This window comes from Bactrocera tryoni, chromosome 4 (assembly GCF_016617805.1).
Source record: "Bactrocera tryoni isolate S06 chromosome 4, CSIRO_BtryS06_freeze2, whole genome shotgun sequence".
Lineage (NCBI taxonomy): Eukaryota > Metazoa > Arthropoda > Insecta > Diptera > Tephritidae > Bactrocera > Bactrocera tryoni.
Genome location: NC_052502.1, coordinates 55,833,762 through 55,852,106, shown reverse-complemented (window position 1 = coordinate 55,852,106; position 18,345 = coordinate 55,833,762). Strand labels below are relative to the sequence as shown.

General features: G+C 35.1%; 1 protein-coding gene across 1 annotated transcript; it reads left to right on the top strand.

The window, feature by feature from the left end:
* The first annotated feature begins 7,281 nt into the window (after positions 1-7,281).
* LOC120774612 (cell wall protein DAN4-like) lies at positions 7,282-10,675 on the top strand. The gene is made up of 2 exons (XM_040104339.1): positions 7,282-7,399; positions 9,594-10,675. The coding sequence occupies exons 1-2, from the start codon at positions 7,282-7,284 to the stop codon at positions 10,673-10,675; spliced, it is 1,200 nt and encodes a 399-aa protein (XP_039960273.1).
* The last annotated feature ends 7,670 nt before the right edge of the window (positions 10,676-18,345 follow it).

Here is an 18,345-nt window from a genome sequence, read left to right as displayed (position 1 = left end):
GGAAGGAATTCGGTGTGTGCCACACCTCGATAGTCGAAGAAAACTGTCAAACTAACCTAGATTTTTTAACTGCTTTGACGTGGGTTTTTCGGCTTCGGCTCATCTTTGCCACGATTTTCGGCAGATTGAACGTCTGTTTTCGGGTCGTAGGCATAGATCCGAGACTCATTGCCTGTAATAATACATTTCAAGACATCCTGACAGTCGGAAGGCATTGTTTTACTGATATTAGCGCGACGATGTTTTTAGAAAAAATTTAGTGGAGTTAGAACCAATCGTGCTTTCAATTTTCTTAAACCCAGTTGAGCTCTCAAAATGGTTTTCCTGATCCTTCCGATATTCCCACGATATCAGTAAGATCTCTGACTGTTAATGGTCTATTCTTAAGCACCAATTCCAGCATTTCATTGACGTGTTGATCTTCAGTTGGTGTAGATGGCCGTTCATCGTCAACGCGTTCTCGAGCCTTTTCGAATAGTTTATACCAAGAAAAAAACACTTGATAGCCGACATACAACACCGAATGCCTTTTCCAAGATTCCGAACTATTTGGCACCAGAAATTCAATTTCGTACACAAAATTTTATGGAACTTCTTTGTTGAATAATTTTACTCATCGTAAAAAGCGCCGAATGCATTTTATGTATTTAAGTAAGACAAACCGGTACTAAACATTAATTATTATTTTGATATCACGTTTGACACAGATGTCATTGACAGATATACCACTTAAAAAAAAATATTTCAACGAATTAAGAGTATGTTTGATGGCAAATTTCTCGCTTAGATCATTGCATTATGACAATAAAAATTTATGAAGCATACAAAAAATGAGGGAATGCTTAGATAAAAACTAATTAATACAAAAAAATCGAGCTTTACATAAAGTATATAATTGTTCCGACAAAGTGTACACACACTTAGAACAACATAATTATAATTAGGATAAAAAATCAATAGACATCGAAGTGAAACATCGCAGATGCCGGTTAATGGCCAAAGTCTGCGATGTTTCTTTAAAATCTGTTTTTATTGTGTCTGATGGCATTATTTTGCACTTGTGCAAGTATGCAAATATCACAATTATTCACTACAAATTGACCTACTGCTGTTAAAGTCTTATAACGACAATAAAAATATTTAATTCCAATATGCAGATATATATAGTTGTGTGTATTTCGTTTTTGTGCCTAACATGGATTATGTCAATTGCATTGACCATTGGCCAACAACTTAGTTGTGAATTAACCACAATAGCACAGAGCCAAAGCAATGCCCCGATCAATGCTATGGCACTCAAGTTTAACTTGTGATCACATATCCATATGGAAGATTACATATTTATATTAATTTAAAAATATATCATCCACGCCGATACAAAAATGCGAACAGATGCTTAAGAAGTCTAGAAATCTTTTTCAACGAGCTGAGAGTGTTTTTATCGCTGTCAACTGTTGGCAAGGATAATGATAATACAGTTCGAAGGTTCATAGCCCACACTCAAATAATACGCGTTTTCATTTTCTCCTAGTATGAGGAGATGGAAAAGTTTTAAGCCACTTCGATAGCTTATAAAGTCTACAAAAAGAAGCTCGATGTTTGGGTACCAGAAGAATTGTGAAAAATTAAATGGACCGAATTAACAACTGCGGTTCTTTGCTGAAACGAAATGAAATCGAACCATTTCAGAAGCGAATGGTAACAGGAGACGAAAAGTGGATCAAATGCGACAATAATTTGCGAAAAAGATCATGCTCCAAGCGTGGTGAAGCTCAACAAATGGTCGCAAAGCCATTATTGACGCCTCGAAAGGTTATACTGAGTGTTTGGTGGGATTGGAAAGGAATTATCCACTATGAGCTCATTCAGCATGGTCGAACGATTCAATCTACATTTTACTGTCAACAACTGATGAGATTGAAGCAAGAAATCGAAAAAAACGGCCAGAACTGATTAACTGAAAGGCCTTTGTCTTCCATCAAGATAACGCTAGATCATACATTGGTACATATTTGGTTCATTAAAGTTCATTATAAATATAAAAAAAATAAATTGAAATTTGATTAGAAATACGAAAAGACTTTTTCAACTATCCAATAGTATTGCATCCAACGGAAAACGTTTCGCTAATTTTTTGGTATATCTTGGTTTGATACAAAAAACTTCAAGTCAAATTAAGGTTACTAAATAATAATTTGCCTAAATTGCCCAATTTCCTGTGCGAAATCGTTGCGGATGTTGGAAAAGGATTCAGTTTTATCAAAAACACAAGTCTAAGAGTGGTACAAACCATTGAATGACGGCCGAGAGATCATTGAAGACATGCCTCGTTCTGGACGTTTTTCGACCTCTTCAACTAATGAAAATATTAAAAAAAAGTGAAGGATATGGTGCTTAAAGATCGTCAGGCAATTGTTAAAGGGATGGCAAGAGAGCTCGACAACTCTCGCTAGTCCGTTTATTTTGGGTATGAAACGTGTTCTTGCGCGACTCGTTCCTAACATATCCATCCATAACAGGTCTCTTTGGACATGCTTGATCGTGCGTATTCCGATTCCACATTCATGGAGAGCACTACAATTGCCGATGAGAAATGGGTCTTGATTAATTAGAAGGCGCCAAAATAAATATGAATAATTAAATATTACAATTTCCGTACATATGTATATATTTTATAGGATCTCCGATATTTTCTTTATTGAAGTGAAATTTCTAAGATTTCAAAAACTTACAACCTAACCTCTTACTCTTTACTTTTAAGTTAAAGTTCAAATTAGGCTCGACGATCTGATTTGTAAATAGTCAATTGAAATGTGTCGGTAATATCAAAGTCAATATAAGGTTCGGCACAAGTTTCAGAATGAAAATCATCAAAAGTCTAGTTGAGAGTCCATTTATGGTCTCAAACAATCTCATCCGAATATGCATAAAAGTTACAAGTAAATTTAAATATATTCTATATGTTTAAGGAATATTGAATTTGTTTTTATGCGTGCTCCTTAAAATATAATTTTAAATAGATGAAATTGGGCAATATCTTCCGCAACAGTTTGAACTGCTATCTTACAGTGATCCAAATAAAGCGGTTAGAAATAATTAAGTAAACAAACAAGGAAAAGCTCGGATTTAAAATGTGCACACATAAAGCTCTTTCGTTACTGTTAAATAACATAATTTCAATGTTAAAGCTTAAATATGCAAATTCGACTGACTGTTTGTCGAAAAACAAAAGACTTCAAGTTCGTTCGCTTTCGCTTCCGTGGCTTTGCCAGCCAAAGACTGTAAATTGTTTGTGGCCAAGTAATGCCAAGTTCAATGTCGCAGCTAACTTTGTTTAGTTTACTATAGTTATGTAATATATGTATATGTATTTGATTTTAGTTTGTTTTTTGAGAGAGTAAGTAAAGGTGAAGCAGCAAATTCAAGCTTAATTTGAAGATCTGATCTTTTTATACTTAAGGTAGTAGTCTGGTAACTTATGCCTATTTTCTTGATTTCTTTGGAGGGTGGTTTTTTATAGGAAAATAAAAATGAATTATCTTGAATATTTAGAGTGTTTTTATTTACATATTGAAAATATAAAAAAAAATTTATTTGAAAAAATCTAATACTTTATTACTATTATTATAGTCACTCGAAGTTGGAACCTCAAAAAAAATGCACGTCGGTGGCCGGGTGATTTTGAGTCTTGATGTTGTCTGGAATCAAATATTCTTCTTTATTATTAATCTATAGACATGTCATTCTGATCGGAACTTTTGAAGTTACATTTCAAGGGTAAATAACAAAATAGAGGAAAAAAGGGGTGAAGGGGTGAAAAAAATGCTCGTTAGTACCGACGAGAACTATGAGTGTGTAGAACAACCTGTTAAAATTTCAAAGCAATCGGATCAGTAGACCCGGGCCGACCAGAAAAACAATGTTTTGAGAAAAACGCGTTTAAAGTTCGGTCGACTTTAAAAGTTGGAGTCCGAGGCGGTCTAGGAAACTCGTTATAACTTCCGAAATATTTCGAATTTCTGTCTGAAATTTTCACAGTATATTCTCAAGACATATTTACTTTCAAATTAAACAAAAAAAAATCGATGTTTTGAACCCAAGTTATCAGACTACTACCTTAATATTATTTATCAAATTATCTCGTCATAGCTATAAATGGGTAATTAGCGCTAATTGTGTCTTCAAGAAGTAAAAATATGCTCTGTGGCAAAGGCTTAAGAAAAACTGTGTAACTTTGTTTGTTTCTGTGTACCAATTGGCGATTAAATAATTGGTTAACTGTTGTAATAACAAGAAAAAACGTTAACTTCTGTTGTACTGAAGCTATAACAACCTTCATACGAAAAATTACCTACAAGATCTTGATTTTGATCGGTCAGTTTGTATGACAGCTTTATCCTATAGTGCTCCGATAATACACTCCGATAATATATAGCGAGTAAAAATACTGATTCGATATCGGCGGTTCGGACAAATCAGCAGCTTTTTGAGGGGAAAAGAACGTTTACAAAGTTTCGGATTCATATCTCAAAAACAGAGGACAAGTTAATCTACATATATGCAGACGGACGGACTATCGTACAGACAGACGGAGATGGCAATATCAACTCATCTCATCACGCTGATCATATAAATACCGGGTAGTACATCAATCGGTCTATAAAAACAAACTGTAATAACTTTTTTTCTATGTGAGTAATCGACTTCCGTTTTTTGGCAAATCGTTATTTAGATTTTTTAAAAATGAAGGCTTGTGATATGGAAAAGAGCTTTTGGATAGGGCAGCGGTATAATGCTTTGCAGTCCGTCTTTTGCGTCCAAACGGAATTCAGACGGGATTTCAAGTCAACTTGGACAAACAGTTACAACTAGCAACTTATCGGCGCAACTTGGAGTTAGCTGACGGTCATATAATTAATGATGACTTAAACCTGTTTCCATACAAAGTTCAAATAACAAGCCGATTAAATCCAACAGATTTGCCTATTAGCCTGGAATTTTCCCAAAAAAATGATTGAAATAGCTGAAGAAGAAGATAACTTAAAAAATATTTGTTTATGTACGATGAGGCTCATTTCGATCTAAACGAAAATGTAAACCAGCAAAATTGCCATATATGGAGTGAGTCAAAACAAGAAGTAAAGCACGAAACGAAACTTAACACAGAACGAGTTCCATTCCATACTTCTTTGAAGAAAACTGAGTAACAACAACTGTCAATGAACACCGTTAAAGATGTTGAATGAGTTTCCTTTACCCAGAACTGCGACAGAGACGATCAATAGCATTTGGTTCAAGCAAGATGGAGACTCTGCACACATAGCCCGACCGGTTGTTGAGGAACTCCAACGAAAATTCGAAAACAAATTAATATCAAAAAATTCCACTTTCCGCTGGCCCCAAAGGTCGCTTCACCTCACTGCACTAGACTTTTTTACGGTGTTATGCTAAGCAAGAGGTGTACAAAAAAAAACCCAGAAATCTGACTGAATGAAGCAGCCCATTAAATTGATCAATTATAGAGGCAATCTCGACTTCAACTCTTCAGGTCAAAGTAAATTAGATTCAAAAACATAACGGTGTCGATATGAGATATTAATTTAGAGACTCATGGTTTAGTTGCTAATAATCTATCAGATCCAACACATCATGATGACGCCCTGTATTTTACAAGTATATATGTATGTATGTAGGCAGACAGACACAAATGATGAGAGAAAGCCAAACAATTTCAAGTATAAGCTACAATGGTTTTCTCTACTAAAAGATTTTTATTAAGATTCAGTTTAGTTAAGAATCCTTGATTGTTACACCAAATTAAGGTTGAGTTAAGATGACGACTTTTATTTCACACGCAGCAACAATAACCTTACAACTATTGGATAGATTTTTAAGTCATCCCAAGGCAGACAAACGCAGACCCATTGCAAGATATAATACTACTTGAATTATCCTGACCTAAGTAGATCGCTAATTTAATTGAACTAGTCTGAGAAAACCTGGTTCCGTTTTTGGATATAGAGGTAGTTGATGGTCACCCACTTCTATGTAGGTTTGATATAAAAGAGTTCGTTTTGAAATGAGTTTACTTCTGAGGGAAATTTTTATTTTTTTATGTATGCATATATGTATGTATGTACGGAATCAACTTAATATCTCTGCTCTATATCGACTGATAGAAAATAAGCTTCATTCAGCTTCATATGAAGAATTTGAGACAATTTTTGCTGAAAGAGAAAAGTAGTTAAGGGAAGCGCCTTCTCTTCCGTAGAATTTGGATTTATTACATGTCTTCGATTAACCAGACAATGGTACACCTCATAGCATATTTCTGTCTAGAAAAAATTTTTGGTATAAATTAATTCGAATGTTCCTCAGTTTTTGCAGCGCCGTCATTTGGCGAATAAAACCAAGTCACATGCCACAAACCAAACTGTAGAAATTCGACCAAACTTCCAGCAGAATTTAGTGTGAACTACCAATTATATACAAAGAACGATACCAACCCCATACAAAAATATTTCTTACAAAAAAGCAGCAGTCATTGACCACTATTAGAGCTAAGAAAGCATTTCTTATGAAATTTACCTGAGCGCAGGTTAAAGGTGCGCAATTGAAGTCTGAAATTGTCGCCTCATCGGGCACGCACTCGTTACTAACACTGTAAGAATTCGTAAGAGTAATAAACTTATTACGAGTTGAGGTTTGTTTATTTTATCATTTATGAATAAATTAAAAATACTACAACTTTGGCGAGGTGCTTTATTAATAACCATAATTAGTCTAGAAGGTCTATGCAAAAATGAAAATCACTTAACATGGCTCATCGCGTTGTTTGAGAATTCACAAATCACACACAGGTACAAACAAATCTGCGTACATACACACATACCTGCAGAGGTGACAAAAGGTATGGCAAACATAAACAACTCTAAGCAAAGGAGATGAAAGAGATGTGGTAAGAATAGTGCTAGCTATGCAAATAACCATTGATTTCGCTCAACTCTGCGGCTTATGTTCATTCATTCGCACTAAAACACCTCAACACACACACACATACAGCCATAAACACCTGCTAAGATATTTCTCACTTTTGTTATACAATTTTGCTCTAACTTCGCGGTTCGGCCGCGGTTTAAGTTGCTAATTTACCAAAACCTCGATATTAGTACGAAATTGTTTGGCAAATTGTGAAGGCAGCCGCAAGAGAAGTAGTGAAATAGTGGCGGAAGTAGAATTCTTCGATTGAATAATTTACGTTCTTAAAATTGAAAAATAAATATGTCAAAACTTGCAATGTTACTGCTATTATTCGGCACCACAGCGGTCCTGTGGCAACAGGCTGAAGCGAAGCCATTTCTTTTCTTACCCCCGAATTTCTTCGTTTTGACGACGAGAGGTATGTATGGCTGTAAATATATGTATATGAGCAATTATATGATGGCGAAAGTTTTAATAGAAATGAATGAAAGTGGTATTCACAAACCGGTGGTAAATTTTTGAAAGCGAAAGGTAGTGAAGAATTATTATTAACAAACTAACACAAATTAATGTATGGTATATATGGGTAGTCGAAAAAGAAATTCGCTATAATTTGAAATTTTTGTATAAAAAAGGGTAGAATGCCACCCAAGCCAGCAATGAAATTTGTGAAGTTTACGGAGACGATGCAGTATCAGTTCATGTAGCACAAAAATGGTTCGATCGCTTCTGGAAATTTCGATGTGAAAGATGCCTCGCTCTGGTCGACATATCGTTGAAAGAGTTGATGAAATTATGGAAAAGATTGACCAGGTCTGTTACATAAGCAGCCATGACATCGTTAAGGAAATTTTCATTCATCATCAAACGGTTTTGAATCGTTTAAGAAAGGCTGGCTACAAAAAGAAGCTCGATATTTGGGTACCATATGAATTGTGTGGGAAAAATTTAATGGACCGAATTAACATCTGCAATTCTTTGCTGAAACGAAATGAAATCGAACCATTTCAGAAGCGAATGGTAACAGAAGATGAAAAGTGGATCAAAAACGACAATAATGTACGAAAAAGATCATGATCCAAGCGTGGTGAAGCTCAGAAAATGGTCGCAAAGCCATTATTGACGCCTCGAAAGTTTATGCTGAGGGTTTGGAGGGATTGAAAAGGAATCATACACTAAGAGCTACTCCAGCCTGGTCGAACGATTGATTCTACATTTTACTGTCCACAACTGATGAGATTAAAGCAAGCAATCGAAAAACAAACTGCCAGAACCGATCAACAGAAAAGGCTTCGTCTTCCATCAGGACAACGCCAGACCCAAAGATCTTTGGGAGAGCTTGGCTGGGAAGTTTTGATGCATCCACCATGTATCCATGACCTTGCCCAATCGGACTACCATTTGTTTCAGTCAATGCAGAACTCTCTTAATGGAGTAAAGTTGGCTTGAATATAAGCCTGTGAAAATTACTTGTCGCAGTTTTTCGCCGAGAAACCAGAAAAGTTTTACACTGATGGAATAATGTCTCTAGTGGAAAAGTGGCAAAAAGTGATCGACCAAAATGGTACTTATTTCGTCCATTAAAGTTCATTATAAATATACAAATAATAAGTTGAAGTTTGATTAGAAATACGAAAATACTTTTTCGACTACCCAATAGGTCCCAGCAATTGTTCGAGAATCCTCTCATAGTATCGTTATCAGTTTTGTTTATCTTTTAATGTGGAGGATTCATTGATAAACCTTTTCACGGCTTGGTGATTTAGCCTTTCATCAGCCGCTTTTAGAAGTATTTTCTTACCTCAATGCAATTATTAGTAGGTACGTAGTGTAGATACTGGGCTATGTTAGTGGAGTTATATGCACATACATATCAATAATTATCATCAATCTTTGAATCAGTCGAATGAGGTGAACATAGAAATCTCACGAGATTATACTAATTTGGAGGACAACATCGTCATTTTCTTATAAAGATGCTACATCCAAGTAGAATTCTCTGTTGTATTTTTTAGAGACGCTTCCAACTTTTTAAAGCTGATTGCAGCGAAAAGAAAGGCGGAATATGAACAGGTATGAGCTAGTGCTGGTATGTAAGTCCTATGTACCGCGAACTAAGGTGATCGGATGAGATTTTCGCCGTCATCGAGGTCCACCTTTTTCTAGTTGAAGGGATTTTCTGGTTATTACTCTAACGGTGTCACTTAAAGAAGCTATTTGGTGGTAGACGAATCAACTTGAAACTTCTTTCTTGACATGCCAAAAAATAGGAAAAAAGCACATAAGCATATTTTTGATGGATAGGCCTAGATTTTTTTAAAAGCTTTTTAATAACAAAATAACACTCGAAACTTTGCCATTACCCGGTGGACCAAGGGTGGACCCTGTTAGAATTTGAATTGTTATTGAATACCACCTTTGAGGAAATTCTACCGGACACGGTGTGATTGGATTTGTTTTAAGGTTTCTCTGCTCAAGAAATTTCAGTAAAAAAATTTGTTAGGGGCCTTCACCAGAAAATATAGCTTCGGTTTCCTTTTACATCCTTTACCACCTTAGGTCTTAATTTTTAAAACTCGGTAACTCTTAAAAGATCTATCCTTTTCTTCCAGCACCATCCACTGACAGTACTTCATCTTCAAGCTCAACAGCATACTCCTCCTCATCAACATCTTCGGCATTCGGTGGTATTTTCCAATTGCCGATGAATATTATAAGCCACAAATTGAATTTTATAAATAGTTTGCTATCGAGTTTTAGCGGTGGCGCTGGTGCTGGTGGCAATATTGGCGGCGGTGGCAATATTGGCAATCTTGCTGGGAGTGGAAAGTTTGGCGGTAGTTTTGGACTTGGCTTTAAATTCAACACAGGCAGGACAACGGCCAGACCAAGAACAACCACCGAAGAGACAAATATAGGTTTTGCGCCACAGTCTACAACAAATACTCCAAAATCCTCAACTGGCAACACCATTGATAATAGCCGAGACTCAACAACCACAACAACTACAGAAAACTCGTTCGTTAGTTCAACAACAGAAGGTTTGAGTAGCTCTACAACAAAACCAAATGCAGAAGTTTCAAGCATTTCAACGACAGAAAGTAGTCCGTCATACAGCAGCTCCACTTCGAAATCGATTGTTGATACTACGGCGAGTGTTACCAGCGTTAGGCCCACATTAGTTGCAGAACAACCCGTGTTCACTGAAACAACAGAAAGAGTTACAAGTAATTTCGCCACCAGCACAGAGTCTCTTGTGAACACTACGGCGAACACTATCAACACTGTTAAATCGACAATAACACCAACAACCGAAAAATATTTCACCGACGTCGAGTCCACCCCAGAGACGGTTTTGAGCTCCACAATCGGCACTGTTATCGAAGAAAAGCCAGCGATTGTCACGACCACCGAAAAAGTTGCCGAACCTGTCACCTTTACCACTGAGCGCATTGAAGATAACGGAAGCACTGACGGTGATGTTGACCGAACAGATAAGCCGGAAGCGGAAGTAAACACCGAATCCGTATACAATGGGGATAAAGACAATGTAACCGGTGGTTATAACTATGAAAAGCATGAAGTGAGCAATGGCGTGAGTGGGAATGGTTATGGCTATCAGAAACCACGTCCGGACTATGATAATGAAATTTTCCCCGGTAAACCAAATAACATGTATTTACCCGTTCTATAAGTTAGTTGATACAGGAAGTAGTGACAAGTTAGTACCGACTATTTGCATTTAATATAACGCAGTTATGACTCAGGATCATTCCTGTTTATCGTAGTAATAAGTGTTATACGACATCGAAAATGTATGTATATATTAATGTATATGTATTTTAAGGCTCTTATTCAAGTTTTGCCAATACAAATAAAAAATAAGAATGAAACTAAAACAATTCATTTTTTTTATATTTTATAACACGTCACTGTGACCTTGCGCACTTCAAAGATTCTACAGCATTTAATAGATCGTAAAGAATAGACAACTCATGAATTATTATTCAGCTGAAGCGCATCTGATAGTAATTTATTTAGCTTCTGGTGAAACTTGTGTTTTCCTATTTATTAACTAATTTTGTTTTTGTGCTCTATTTTAAATTGTTATTGACCGTTTTCAGGTTTCAGGTGGTTTCAGCTTCTTGTGTTATTTTGTTTTGTTTCATTTAATGATCTTCATTATATTCTATTATCTTTGTAGAACGTGCACAGCTTAGCAGGTAAAAGTTAACTTTGTCGGGTAAATAAAAAAATTAAAAATTACGATGCAACCTAGTGGTGATTTAACTAGCGGTATTATTGATCCGTTGTTATTTATTTTTGGCCCTTACCTTACTGTTTTTACAAGAATATTAAGTCTCTAAAGTCCTCACGATATGAATTTAAGGGATCGTCTAGTATAAAATTTTCGAAAAATCGATTTAATTAATATTCTTTTTGAAACTTTTGTTTTAGACTGAAATTGCAGCCGCATTCGTGGACATCGTACAGGACCTTATTTTTACGTGTCACTTCAAAAATTTATCTAACAATTATACATCCAATAAATAAACATAAAAAAAAAATCATTTTGTATTCGTCACGAATGTATTTATTTATAAAAAATCGGACTGATTAGTTAATTCCAACATTAAAAAAAAAATAGCGAAAATCAGTGATTTTTCGAGAGTCACACTGAGGCGATCCCTTAAACTCAATTGTATAACGCTGACTCTAAACTGTTGTTTTTGGAATTCCACTCAGAGAACGTAAAGTATATGTTTTAAGTTCTCTGATCGAACCGAGTCCATATATAGCAATTACCTGTGATAACTATTATGCTTAGGTGCCACCTAGCGGAGATTGTTTTAAGATTTACCCGCTTTCACTGCATGGGCATACACATATTACGAACGGAGTTGATTTGATCCTGGTGTCGTTTGGTGAGGTAATTTTTCAAAATCTTAAGTCCATTTTATTTCAAAATATAAATAAATTTAAACTAAACTTGATACGTTTTGAGAGGAATTATACTTCAGTGCCATCTATTTCTTATATTTAAGCTCTCACGGAAGGCTGCAAACTAATGGATATATTTCCAATTTCCAATGGGAAGTGCAAACTGTGCTTCGCCATGTTCCGCCGCCATTTAGTCAGTTCCGTAGAAAAATCAGTGCGCGTCAGATGAAATTTCGTTATTGCTGGGAAATAGTGAAAAATATAAAAGTTTTTTGTTTAAAAACCGAAAGTTAAGTAATCGTGAGTGTGTAGTTAAGTGAAATAAATGTGAGTGCAGTGTTTTCTTATAGGTTTGTTTGAAAAGTGTGCAATTATAGATTTTAGGTTAGGAAAGTGTGTAAGTGTGTAAGTGTAGTCAGTGGTCGCTGTGCATTTTCAAAAAGAAAAGATTTGAAAGTTCTGTGTGGAAAATAAAGAAAAAGACAATGACAGGATGTGTAGAGATTTCTAATACAAGGTAAGTGTTTCCTGATGAATTTTTATATGAAACTCCATTCAGGTGTCTACCCATAAATTTGTAAGCTGCGTACGCAACGCTTCTGCTCCTTATTGCTTTCCTTTGGTGAGCTTTTTCGCTGTAGAGTAAATAGTATTTATTAGTGCTGTTCTTCCTTAGTATTCAAATAAAATATGATAGCAAGTGGTTTTTAAAGGTGCATTCTAGTCTAGAAGCCTGAAATTCGAGCGGTTTGTGGTAATTGATGCAAGGTAAATGATTTTTTTTGCTATCAATTCACGTAAAATAATTTTTATTTTTATTTCAAGAGCACACAAAAAATATCGTAAATTGGCGGCTACTCAAAAATAAGAGGTAAATTGATTCACGAAATTTTAAAAAATATTACTTATTAGTATATACAAGTATATCGGCAGATTAGAACTAGAGATACCTATAGAAACCCCTGTTTAAGGGGATGGGTGGGTTTCAGAGTTTCAAAAAGGGTAATTTTTTATTTTTTTTAATATATATAATCATTTATTTTATTTAAACAATTCAGCATATCAAAGTTACATATTTAAACAATATTTTGTGAAATTGTATTTAAAAGTGCCGAAAACTCAGCCATTGTAAACTCATCTTCCATGGCGTTCAACTTTGTCGTGGACCACATTACTCAATATTGGTTCCTTTAAAATTAAAAATATTTCGTTAGCACACGGAAAAATTTCGTTATTGAATAAAGGAAGAATTTTCGATAAGTTTTGAACAAAAAACATATTTTTGGGAAATTTTTCAACATACATGGATCGAAAAACTTCGTTATAATACAAAAAAACATCCTTCGCTCAATAACTAGATTATTGTATGTCAAAGATGGGTATAAGATTTAAACAAAATCGCTGAATAACTTTTTGAGAAACTGTTGCCTGATTAACGGCACTTCCGAAGACCCTATCTCTTAGAAATTTATACAGATCGTTTTGAATTTTATAAAAATACTTTAAGCACAATTTACTATTAATATTTAATATTACAAAAAAAAATTCAATTTTGAAACACACCCTAACCTCTCTAAGTTTTAAGCTAAGATTAAACCAACCGAGTTGCCATGACTAAAACGGCCATAACTTTAAAAATAATTTGAACTTTTAAAAATCCGTTTAGGAGTTATATTTAAGATATATATATAAAAGGTATTTTTAAATTGCCTACATTATGTGCTTTGGGATCGTAAACTTAATTTTTTTTTATTAAAAGCAAAAATAGTTCCTGCAAATATTCAAGAGCATGATATTGCCATAAGTATAATTAGACATACATATTATGTAGATATTAAACGATTATTAAAAAATAATTTTTCAAAATTTTTTGCCATCAATCAGTAGATGATGAGAAAGAGAAAATAAAATCAATTTTGTTCTAGAAATTGTATGCTACAAGTAGAAAAAATATGTCAGCTTTTAATTTTATGAAATATTTCATGTGTTCAAAAAATAACGGTAATTTTTGTCGGTCATTGTCGTCTTGAAAATAGTCCCCACAGGTCGAAACACTTCTCAAATTAGATTTTGCAGCGATTAATAAAACTATTGAACTTCTATGTTGAATAATTTCACTCATCGTAAAAATCGGCGAATGCCCTTTATGTACTTCAGAAAGACAAGCGTATACTAAACATTAATGATTATTTTGATGTGACATTTGGTACAGATGTCACTGACAGTCATACCAATCTGCAAAAAAAAAGAATATTGACGAATGGCTTTATTTAAATTAAAAAGTCTTTCTATTCTTTGCCCATAGTAGTATCTATCATATATTTCATTCTTAGGTTTTACTCTGCAACCATTTAAGTTGATAAACCATGAAATACAGCAATTAAAATGTTTCCCAACACAAAACTAATCATTTTACATATGTACAACGTATGTTTAACGCAAGTTGTTCTCCAAAATTAAGGTCAAACGCATTCATCTCATAATAAGTATACATATCCAAATCTATATAAATACAAACATATAAATATAAATACATATCTACATGATTGTTTATATTAAGCATAGCATCCCTCCAGTCTTGTCTTAATTACTTAAGTTTTTTAAGCAAATTAGCACCAACACTTCCGGCTAACAGTCTAAGCTTACCGAAAATCACATAAGCATTGGTGTGCATTACGTAACTGTTATTTTGTTTTTATTAAACAATTAGCAGCTATTTCAATTTACGGTTGAAGTAAGATAATTAAAACTCACGAATTTCTGGAGATTTCTTAAATTAACTTTTTTATTTTTATAGAGAGAATTTTAAAGAAGTAACACTTTATAAAGAATGCGCCTGAGAGTGGTATGCTTGTCAATTGTAATTCCAGTGGAATTTAATATATTTTCTACCAAAGTGGAATATATTTTTTCTATCTCCTCGTTATTGGATTATGCCAGTAAATTTGGTTTATACTTATTATTTGTGAAACATCAATCAATATGTTAGCCTTATACTAAACATTACGCTAATGATTAGTTTAATCTTTTTAAAACGCTATTAAAAAATTAACTTATAAATATGTGCATTAGCCATTAGTAGAGGGTGATATGTCAATGGCTCAAATGGTTTTTTTTTCATAGTAGGAAAGAGCATTGAAAGTCGGAGTGCGGAACTTTAATCCGCAAACCTAGCCTACTCCCAAAAGACTTTCCGTCTCATCTGTCATGCGGCCTGACTGACGCCTAATATACTATATTGGGTATATGTTTTAGTTTTGTAAAAATTAGAGCTGACGCTGCGCTGATGGCTTTTCATTTACCAGATGACACATGAGTGCTGTCAAATTTTCCACCAAAAACTACCGCTAAGTGAAGTTTTTAACTTTTCCCTTACATTTGAACACGACGGCATTGAAAAATACGTGCTCAAAGTCGTCTATGCACTCTGGACAGTACGGACTAAGGTCGTTATGGAATCGAAACAGTATTTGGGTTAGGTGGAAGTCTAGGTTCCCATGTTGTCTATCTATCCACCAATATAGGTCCGGGATTAGTCTGTGGGTTCACCATCCTTTGCTTGAGGTTTGCTACCGTCGCTGCCATAATGTGATGCTTTTGCTTTTCTCTTTTTTTTACACCAACAGACGCCTCTGGTAGTTGGTTCAATCGCGGGAATTCGTCTCCTGGACGACAATGAACTTCAGTAGCGTCGCTTGTTATCGCTCGGAAAGCACTTGTTACTCGTATAGGAATTATATATTTTGTTTGCTTTACCCAAAGTATACGCCAGGTGTTCCTTAAATTTTAATTTGGAGTCCAATATTATTCCCAGATACTTCAGCTGCGGCTGTGAAATAATGTCGCATTCCCCTATTGTGTGTGATACCATTTCTTCCACCTTCCTTGTGCTTATGAGCAAGACTACCGTTTTCAACTCAGCCAACTCTAATCTCATGGTAGCAAACCATTGACATAGGCCATTTATGCTTACATTACTTTTGAGCCGGAGGTCATCCAGATGCTTAGCCCCTCATCAATTCAAATGCTTGTGTTCGTGATAAGATAGACTCCCCCAAACATTTCCGCAACAGCTTGGACGATTCCGTAGACGTGATTGGAATCACAAAATTTCAAGCAAACTCTTTCCTAAATTTTTTCATGGTAAAAACCGCCAGACAAACTTTTTGCGCCGTAAATAAACAGCTTGGAAAGCCACATAGGGAACATAAAAAAGGTTATATTTTGAGATTAAAGAACAAACACAAATTTTATTTATCAAAAATCGCTTTATATTTTTCAAAATAGTCTCTATTAAGATCCATACACTTTTGCATGCGCTTGATTGCCGAAGCACTTTTGCTACTCTGAGGATTGAGGTATCTACAAAACATGCGTTCTGAACGCAACAACCACCTCTTCACCAAAATCGTTGACGGCTTAGTTAATTTTTTCCAAACAGGTATAAAAAGAAGTCATTCGGTGTCAAGTCAGAACTTCACCGTGGATTATGGTGGGAAAGTGTTCCGTTTTTGGTGGTTGGTTTTCTTGACTTCTCGAGAGGCAACTAGCAAAAAAATGGTTGTATACCACTCAGAATTTACTTTTCTCGCATTTCTCTAGACCAATCGAAACGATCCTTTTTTGCGTGATCGACAAATTCTGTAAACAAACCTTCTACAATCAAATGTTTATGCAATATTCAATGTAAGCTGAACCGACTAAGGCCTATAGTTGTCTCAATCTCACGATAAGCCACATCACGATTTTCCAATATTGCTTTGCGCACAGCATCAATAGTTTCCGGCACAACAATAGATTTTGGACGACCTTCACGAAATTCGTCTAGGAGTGATTTGCGACTTCGATTGAATTCACCATATCATGGATAAACACTGGTACTTGATGAAACTTCATCGCCAAAAATCGAACTAAGTTCTGCAATGGACAGTTGCTAAATTAATGAACGACGAAAATAGGCCAAGATGAACATTTTAAGTTACTGTAAACACAAAGATTAATAGAGGTGAATGGACGACTCGAAAGAGGCAAGATTTTGATGGCTTCACGACTTTTGTTGTATGCTTTGGAACACTTCTGTTCGTGCTAATGTAGACTTTTCTACAACATTTTTAACGATTCCGAAGCCGTGATTAAACAAAGATTTTAGATGAGTGGGTTTGAAGTGTTAGGTGAAATGGCAGTGAAGTTTTATTGGGCGTCGTATAAGAATAGGGTTTCACGACATCAATTTGTACGCCATTTTTCTCCAAAAACACCGTACTAACTGTCTAGACGGTAAACTAGATGTAGTTAGATGACTTTGGGGGCTTTTATGAGTGTTAATATTTTCTAATATCTGAAACCTGCAGATTCTTGTGATTTGTGAATTTGGTTCTAGCTTTATATTTTGGTCAAAAATCCCGTCGAGTGTAAGTGTCTCACAGCAGCTATAGCGGTGAACAGACTTTCAAATGTAACACCCAGTATTTCGTGGTTATTGAGGGTCGATTTAGTGGGAAAATGTTGGAGGAGCGGTAGAGAATAAGCGAGAAAGTTCGGAGAAATAGTTTTTAGTTCTCTTAAGCTTGAGCAAGACTGACTTCGACTACAATAGATCCATACAGATAATGATCGAGTACCAGTCAAAATTTAGATTTTTGACAAAATGGCGACTTTAAAAAATAAAGTAGTTTTTTGTGAAAAATTTACGCTTCAGAGTGGCTTAGAAAAAGGAAATTATCTTATGCTTTCGATACTTTACATGTATCTAAGAAGTTCGTTTAAAATTTCCAGTCGATCGGTTCAGCTCATTACGACTTTTTCTCACCGACTCCGTAAACACCATTTTTTGACTGTTTCGATTTTTTTAAATGTGTAAAAACTAAATTTTGAAGATATGGATAATTCCAGATATAGACAAGTCTGTAGAGGACTGCAAAAACTTCATGTAAATCGGTTCAGTAGAGCCTGAAAAGTCGTAGTTATTGCTTTAAAAGACACAGTTTCGCGAAAACGCGTTTTTCGCGCGTTTCAGTTTGTCGGGTCTCCGAAAATACTTTGAATTTTAAAAAATCCGCTTGTAGACATATTCTTGAATAGAAAAAGAAAGAAATCGATTTTTTAGACTAGAAAACCACCATAACGGTTTCCCAGATTCCATGTTACTGGATAAGTTACCAATGTTGTTGTTGTTGTTGTTGTTGTTCTAGCGGCAGAATTATGCCTAGTTGACAGTCCTTGGACGGATAAAAATCCGGATCTGCTCTGGTTACGTAGACCCGACTGTCGTGGGAACCAATATACATTTAAGGTCTATGACGAAGCTACTTTTCCTTTTCATTCATAAATATTAACTGCATTGTTGTAATTATTCTGCATCGCTTGAGCACATACAGTGTGCGACAAAACATATGCACGAACTTGTACTTACTATAATAAAGC